This window comes from Poecilia latipinna, unplaced genomic scaffold, assembly GCF_001443285.1.
Source record: "Poecilia latipinna isolate Pla-1442-1.1 unplaced genomic scaffold, P_latipinna-1.0 Scaffold14, whole genome shotgun sequence".
Taxonomy (NCBI): Eukaryota; Metazoa; Chordata; class Actinopteri; order Cyprinodontiformes; family Poeciliidae; genus Poecilia; species Poecilia latipinna.
In genome coordinates, this window is record NW_015112630.1 from 1 (window position 1) to 7,225 (window position 7,225).

Below are 7,225 nucleotides of genomic sequence, written 5' to 3' on the forward strand. Positions count from 1 at the left end.
AAAAGGAATATTTTAGTAATGTGATTTTAAGCAACAAACTGTATAAAACCTCTTCAAATAAAGTGTTACCACTCTTTTTAAATTGCAAAGTCATATTTGACAAGATTTTTGTCTTTGCTTCTCTTAGCCGCACAGGTCCTGCTTCAACATTTGATCACACTGCAGAGGAGGTAAAGCAGTTTAAACACTCTACAAACTAATAATAAATAATAAACCCAAGTGTGAACCTCATAGCTGACTAATTTCTTTCTTTCTTTATCTTTATTTCAGATAAGAGAAGTCAAAGCAAAGGCATTCAACTTTAAAGAAAGCACAGACAAGTAAATAAGTGTACTTGTTTTTTTTCCAAAGCAAAAAGTGAAAACCTTTTTGTTGAGTGAACAAAACAATGCTAAATAGAATCTGCCTAAAAAAAACCTCCTTCTACAGACAAGCATAAATAAATGAAAAGATTTAGGGAAAAAGAAAATATTTTCTATGAATACTTCTGAAAAAGAAACAAAACAAAACCTCTATTTTTCTGTTGAAATGTATTATTTTTTTAATTGAAATATTGAAAAATAGAAGTTTAACAAACTCAGAGTACCTCCATGAACTCATTGTTGGCTTCACCAAGCAAGCAAGTTCTTAGTTACTGGAACGACTGATATCAATCAATAAAATGAACTCTGAGTATCTAAACCTTGATTAGGCCTTGTTCAGAGTGAAAAGTCATTATGAGTTGAGCCCAGATACACTGATTCACCACAGTACTCAGTGGAAAATCAATAAAAGGAGTGACACTGCAGATCACATAAGTGAATCTTCAAGTGAGCTATTCAGTTAATTCCATATTAGTTCTGCAATATATTTGATAAATAAAATCATTGGTGCAAATCATATTGTCTGATTGTTCTTCCATCCAGAACATCTGCATATGATTGCCACTAATCTGAATGACATCACGGGCTATCTCTGTAGCTTCTTGTGCATTAACTCCAGCTGCTAACTCACTTCCCAGGATAGCGGTAGTTTTCAAGTACACTAAAGACTTTCCTTTCCAGACGTGGTAGTTGACTTCATCTTGGTCAAACCACAGCAGCCGGCTTCTTCCTTACATCGTTATACCAGGAACTTGCCTCGGTCCATGATGCTTGTGCATTTGGGTCCTACTCCATCAACCACTGCCATGACAGAACTGAATTCATTCAAAGCTCCACCAGACATCGCAGACATAGAAGGTCTGCTGCTGAAAAAGCTCCGTCTCCCCTGGTAACAAGCTGAGTCCTAGGAAGAGTCGGTTGTTGGTAGAGCTCTTCTGTTCATGTAAAACCTCAGAAAGATAAAGAGGTGCCAAACCATTTAAACATTTCAAACTAATAAGATCTTATCAATTCTAAAAAAAAAAAAAAAAGGCAGTCAGTGGGGGAAATTCAATACAATGGGGCAAAATGTTCTTTCTGCCTTATCCACATTAAGAGACTGCGGCGCTTTAATAAGCTGACGATTACGAAAAGAGACTAGTTAATCCAGGTAGAGAGAGTTGCGATAGTTCAGCCTAGAAGTAATAAAAGTATTAATAACCATCTCCATCTCAAAGGCATTTTGGGGAAAATAATTCTGGATCTTACTAGAAAGGCTCTGATGATAAAAGCTAGATTACTGCAGTGACTTATTTCAAATCTGAATCAAAGATTGGCCCCAAGATTCCTAATGGATATACAGCCAAACGAGTCCAACGATCCATCAACACTGGCACTTCCTGTCAGCAGGTTGAATTTACCAAATAAACTTCCATCTATTGTTTACATAGAGTAATTTCTGCTCTGTCCAAATACTGCAGTAGATTCTCTGCTGAATGGGATGGATGGCTTTTTATGGAAAGGCAGACTTGAATGTCATCTACATAAAAATGGAATGATTCAACTTTCATTTCACTTTTAGAAAGTGGACCCAGCTACAAGAGAAATATGACAGGACTAAAACAAAACCTTGTGGTACACCACATCTGAGGAGCAGCAGCTGACATTGTCTGATATTTGAAAGCTTATAACATTCACAATATTTTGTTGGTCTCAAACACAAACAACAGTAAAAAAAAAGTGTATTTCATATACAGAACAGTTGTACCTGTTTTTAAGATAAGGAATGTCTTAATTTTAGCTAATTCAGAAAATTTGTCTCCCTCAGTGTAAATGTCGCACATGATGTGATTCTGGAAGTTAATAATGGCAACCATGAAGCTCAATATAATCAGAGCTTTGAAAAGGTTGGAGAAATACTTACAGAAGTGGAAGGTAATATAAAAAATCATTCTTAAAGAAATCACAACTCAAATCCTCAGTGATGCTTAATTTTTCTGTGGAGATCAAATTACTGTTTTCTTTCTCCTTTGATTATTAGGTTATGATAATATTTCAGACACCACATTCAAGAAAACATCCGTAGACAAGAAAGGTAAGTGTTTAAGCACATAAAACATAGTTTTACTTGTGTAAAAACAAGTAAAGATAATATTATCAAATAATAATAATGTATGAGTGAGCAATGGATTGGGTTAGTACACAAAAAGGGTTAGTGGAGTAAGTCACGTTTCAGGGGAAAATGAGCTTTAAGGAATGTGTCAGATTTGTTCTTTCACCAAAACAAATGTGAATTGTGAATATTTCTAAATGTTATTAAATTACTAAAATCTTGTAATAAATATTAAGCAGAAAGTTTTTGTGCTTTTATGAGTATCTGCACATTATCAATAAAGTTAAGACAGGTTCTCATGTCTTATTGGTGTATTTTAAATTAAGCTTTTATGTTTCATCAACTGATGGATGTGTTTACAGTTTGTGTGATCATTTGCACATAATAAAAAGTATTGGACAATTAGTAAAACGTTTCGCTCTGCGAGCAAAGTTCAGCCTACATTTGGACAACAAAAACCAAAAAACTGCAACATCCTACACACATTTATCTTCTCTAGACAGAAAATATATTTTTCAAAGCCCTGACTTTCCAAATGATCCACCTCTGAACCAGCTCAGTTGTAAGAAGTTTCTTTACAACACAGCAATCAGGTATAAGCACTGTAGAAACACAGCGACTAAGTTCCACTTTTTTCAACAAATATAGGAGTCAGGAAAGAAAAAGAGGATGGAGATCACTGAGGAGAAGCAGAAAGTAGAAAAGTACAATGCATAAAGAGATTTAGGACTTGAGGGAACATAGCATTAAGTGAACAAGACAAACTTTATTAGTTCAAATCTGAATGACACCAAACAACCTTTTTATAACATATGGAGTGAAAATACCAATAAAATGGTTTTTGCCTCTAGTTCAGTAATCAGCAGCCTGTTTTTACGTTCACGTCTTTAACCACATGCATGTGAGATTTTACTCCAAGAGGTCATCATCACTTTTTGTACATTAGTATTGGCAAATAATTGTGCAGCAACTATTGAACACAGGCTGTTTTGTAACATGCATCTCAATATGTTTCTGATTCACAAATTTATCTACAATCACCCAAACTGTATGGATGAGTATTCCAGAAAGCATTGTTAATTACATTAGAGTTTAATTAGTCGTTTGACTTGGATTTTTAAACTATTTTTAAATGTTTCCCATTAAGATTAAATAAATTGATATAAGTTGTCGAGGGGTAATTCACCTAAAACAGTCTACAAAATCCTCACACAGCAACAGTCCCATTCCAGAGAGAGAAACAAAAAACAAACTCATATTCACAAAAGTACATCAGGACTCCAATGGCGCGATTCATCTGGAATCATTTCAAAACTCAGCAGGTTTTGAAATGACCAGTTGGTTTTCTTTTATTCTCAGTACATGAAAATAAAAGACCTCATGTACTGATTTGATCTTGGCCTCTGGGCATACGTAAACCTCTTTCTTGATGGTAGTAGTCTGAACTCTGCAGATGATTCCAAGGGTCTTTCAGGATGAATCTTTCCCTCTTAGTGTCTCTTGTTCTGAAGAACCGATAAAGGTCTTTTAAGCACCTCCCACTTTCTTTGTACTGACCTTAACTATATGCTCATCAACCTCCTTTTGTTTCCCATGCTAAGGCCATGCTAACAAACCAGTTCACCATCACAAAAGTTCAGTAAAAGAAAATAATGCATTCTTAAGCGATTGATACACATTAAAACCGAGTTTCTTTAAAATAGTCTCAGCTTGGCCTTCTTGCAGATGGTTAGCCTCAAAGCTAGCCTGTTGTCTGGAATGGAGTCCATACTGGCTGACAGTCTCTATCATTTACCACTGATAAATGTTGGTACAGTCATAGTCAAAGGCTGTCTTCTTCAAAAATCCATCAGTATATCTTACTTTTGAAACATTTAGCTGCAAGCATGAATTATTGCACCAATGGATCAACTGGTCTAAAACTGGATTCTGGCCTTGGTCTCTGGCTGGGATCTTTCTGTTTGGAGTTTGTCTGTTCTCCTCATGCTTACTGTATGTGAGTTTTCTCTGCTACTCTGGTTTAACCCCAGAGCCAGACATGAATGAGTGTTCAGATAAATGTCCATTTCAATTCACTGTGTGTAAGTCTGCGGCTGCCTCGTTGTGCCCTGCCTTGTGTGTGTGTGATGGAGTAGCAACCTGTGTATCCCTGGTTCATCTCGTCTCTCACCCTCTTATTGTGGGAGGTACTATCATGGTCTCTGAAAGGAGTTGGATGGATTAAGTTGGCATGATCTTATTAAAACCTTCTGTCTTTTTTCTGTAGGTATATGTATGGAAACACTGCGGGACACGGGTATAGCTGAATACTTCAGTCCTGATGATTTAAAAAATGGCACGATCGTTTGTAGAAGCAGATGTGACCAAGAACGTACTGACGCTTTAAAGTGCCATAATAAGGGGACCTGCAACATCTTCAAAGGGTTGGGAGAGATCTGCATGTACGTTGATGTGCTTATTTTACCTAACAAACAATATCAACTTTTCACTTTTCCAATTCTAGCATATCTGTTGCTATAGAGATCAAGAGCTGTAACTCAGAAAAACTGCAGCTTATTAGATTATACTGATTTCACAGTCTTATTAGTCAAACTTAATCTATATTTCCAAATGATGAGAGAGATACAGTATGAAGGTCAAAGTAGACAGTCTTCTAAGAACTGAGCAGTTCTTCATTCCTCACTGCAGTTTATTTAACTTTAAAATGTTTAATTGAAGACACCTTCCTATGTTCCAGTTCAGTGCATCACAGTCGATCACACTGACTTGGTTCATGTAAAAGATCAGTTAAACATTCCTGCTAAAGTACTAAATAAAACGAAGGAAAAACAACTTTTAGTGAACAGGTTGTTATATGATTTAGTTTTTAGCATCCCAATACAATTTTTCTATTAATATTTAAATTAATATTTAATTACATTATTCACTACACTTTGTTGTTTGTCTTTAATTGTGTTTTGATTTATTCCTTCCTTAGATGTGACAAAGTGAACGACAACTGGTACTTGGGAGAGAATTGTAACCTCCCCATACAGAAAGTTCCGTTTTATGCAGGGCTAAGTGTGACCCTTGCTGCCCTGCTGGTTGCTGTGGTAACCCTGGTTGCATATGCTGTTGTCAACAAACGCAAACACACACAGTAAGTAAGCTGTGATATGTTTTTTTGTTACAAAACATGATCCTACTAACAAAAAGGGAAAATGACTAAGTGCTTTGCCTTTAATGTATTCATGAATGATACATTTTACAGCACATTAAAAGCAGAACTTTAAAACAGACATAGTGTAGTGATGTAGTGTTATCCCCTTATGGTAGAGAGGACTAATTCACATGGAAAACTAAAGTCACCAACTATGAATACTGAGGGAGGCTGGGATGGAAGGGACCGTTGAAGAGTAATTCATGGCCAATAGCAGATAAAATCAAGAATATGTTGACAATGATCACACACTATCATTCTACTAATCTTTAAGCACTCAGTATTTTTTCACTGAGTGCTTCTTGCTGTAACTGGTTGTACAGAGAATGAAACACTGGTTGTTCACTCTCCTGTAGCAGTGTATGCTGGACACAGAAAATGATGCCTTAGCAAGAGATTTGTTTCTGTTAGTTTGTTAAAGTCGTCCTTATTTAGCTACTAACACCTTAGATGGTTTTACAGTAGATAGAAAACTGAAATATATTCCAATAACATCCATGTTGACTAATTTGAGAACATGTATGACCGAGCAATAGAATGAGGATATAAGTGTAGTAATGCTAATGGTTAAAGGTTAGAGGCACTAATATTACTCTAAATCCAAGCTGATTTTCAGCTCAGCAATATTCTAAGAACAGATACACATTCTCAGTATTTTGTTTCTGCAGAAAGAAAGATGTGAAGCAGAAATTGGTGAACCAGTGGCTGGATGATGACTATGAGTGGTCCAGAGCTGCAAGCCCAATAGGCAAACCTGGAGCAAGTAAGATTCTAATCCATACGCATGACAGTTATGGGTCCAAGTAGAAATTTGAATATGAATGTTTTTTTTTTTTCTTTATCAACTATTTGTATCTGGGAAAAAATAAAAAGGGAAACTAAGAAAAAACAGTACATGTACAAAAAAGTGTTTTTTCTTTTTGAAAATACATGTTGGAAGTATTCCAAAATAATTTCCAATTGCATAATTCACAAAAAATACTAAAGAGAAATGTTTAAAATTTGTATGCAACATTTATATTATTTGGTTTGAGTTTAAAAAGTAAATCATTGGGTACAAATGAAGAGATCACTTAAAATGATCAGTTTCTCTTGATTTTACTTTTCATAGGTAAATGTTTGAGTAAATTGAACATTGTTATTTTATTCTATGAACTACTGACATGTCTTTGAAATTCCAAGTAAGAATTTTGTATTTATTTGCAGACATGAGAAATGGCCAAAATCATGAAAAAGATGCAGCTCTTTCAGACCTCAAATAATGCAAAGAAAACAAGTTCATGTGCATTTAGAAACAACAATACTAATGAAATCAGTATTTGGTGGAATAACTGTGAGGTTTTCAATGGATTTCAGAGAAGTGATCTGTTCATTTTTTCCAGAGCTGTATCTGTGGACACTTTCCTGAATTTTACAAGAACACACAATGTTATTAGACCAAGTAAAGCACAGATAACACATTAAAGCCTTTTGAACGATGGAAAGACTTTGACAGTGCTCATTCTGGTGGAATGTGATGCGAGTCATCCATTGAAGTTTGCATTGTTTTGCCATTTCTTGGATATATATATA

At 35.3% G+C, this 7,225-nt stretch overlaps 1 protein-coding gene and 1 long non-coding RNA gene across 5 annotated transcripts in view; both read left to right on the top strand.

The window, feature by feature from the left end:
• The first annotated feature begins 125 nt into the window (after positions 1-125).
• LOC106946907 (uncharacterized) overlaps positions 126-7,225 on the top strand; it is a 13,480-nt gene continuing 6,380 nt past the window's right edge. The window contains exons 1-4 of one of the 2 annotated variants that reach the window (XR_001424870.1): positions 126-170; positions 271-320; positions 2,170-2,276; positions 2,383-2,430. This is a non-coding gene — a long non-coding RNA (uncharacterized LOC106946907). Of the gene's footprint in view, positions 171-270; positions 321-2,169; positions 2,277-2,382; positions 2,431-7,225 lie in introns of those variants that run through there. The other variant, XR_001424865.1, reaches the window with a different exon arrangement.
• LOC106946897 (uncharacterized) overlaps positions 4,174-7,225 on the top strand; it is a 7,803-nt gene continuing 4,751 nt past the window's right edge. The window contains exons 1-3 of one of the 3 annotated variants that reach the window (XR_001424862.1): positions 4,174-4,895; positions 5,432-5,597; positions 6,322-6,416. Coding sequence is in view for 2 of the 3 variants with exons in the window: in XM_015031589.1 (XP_014887075.1) it covers positions 4,729-4,895; positions 5,432-5,593; positions 6,322-6,416 (424 nt within the window). In the remaining variant the exon portion in view is untranslated. The remainder of the gene's footprint in view (positions 4,896-5,431; positions 5,598-6,321; positions 6,417-7,225) is intronic. The other 2 variants (XM_015031589.1, XM_015031579.1) reach the window with 2 other exon arrangements.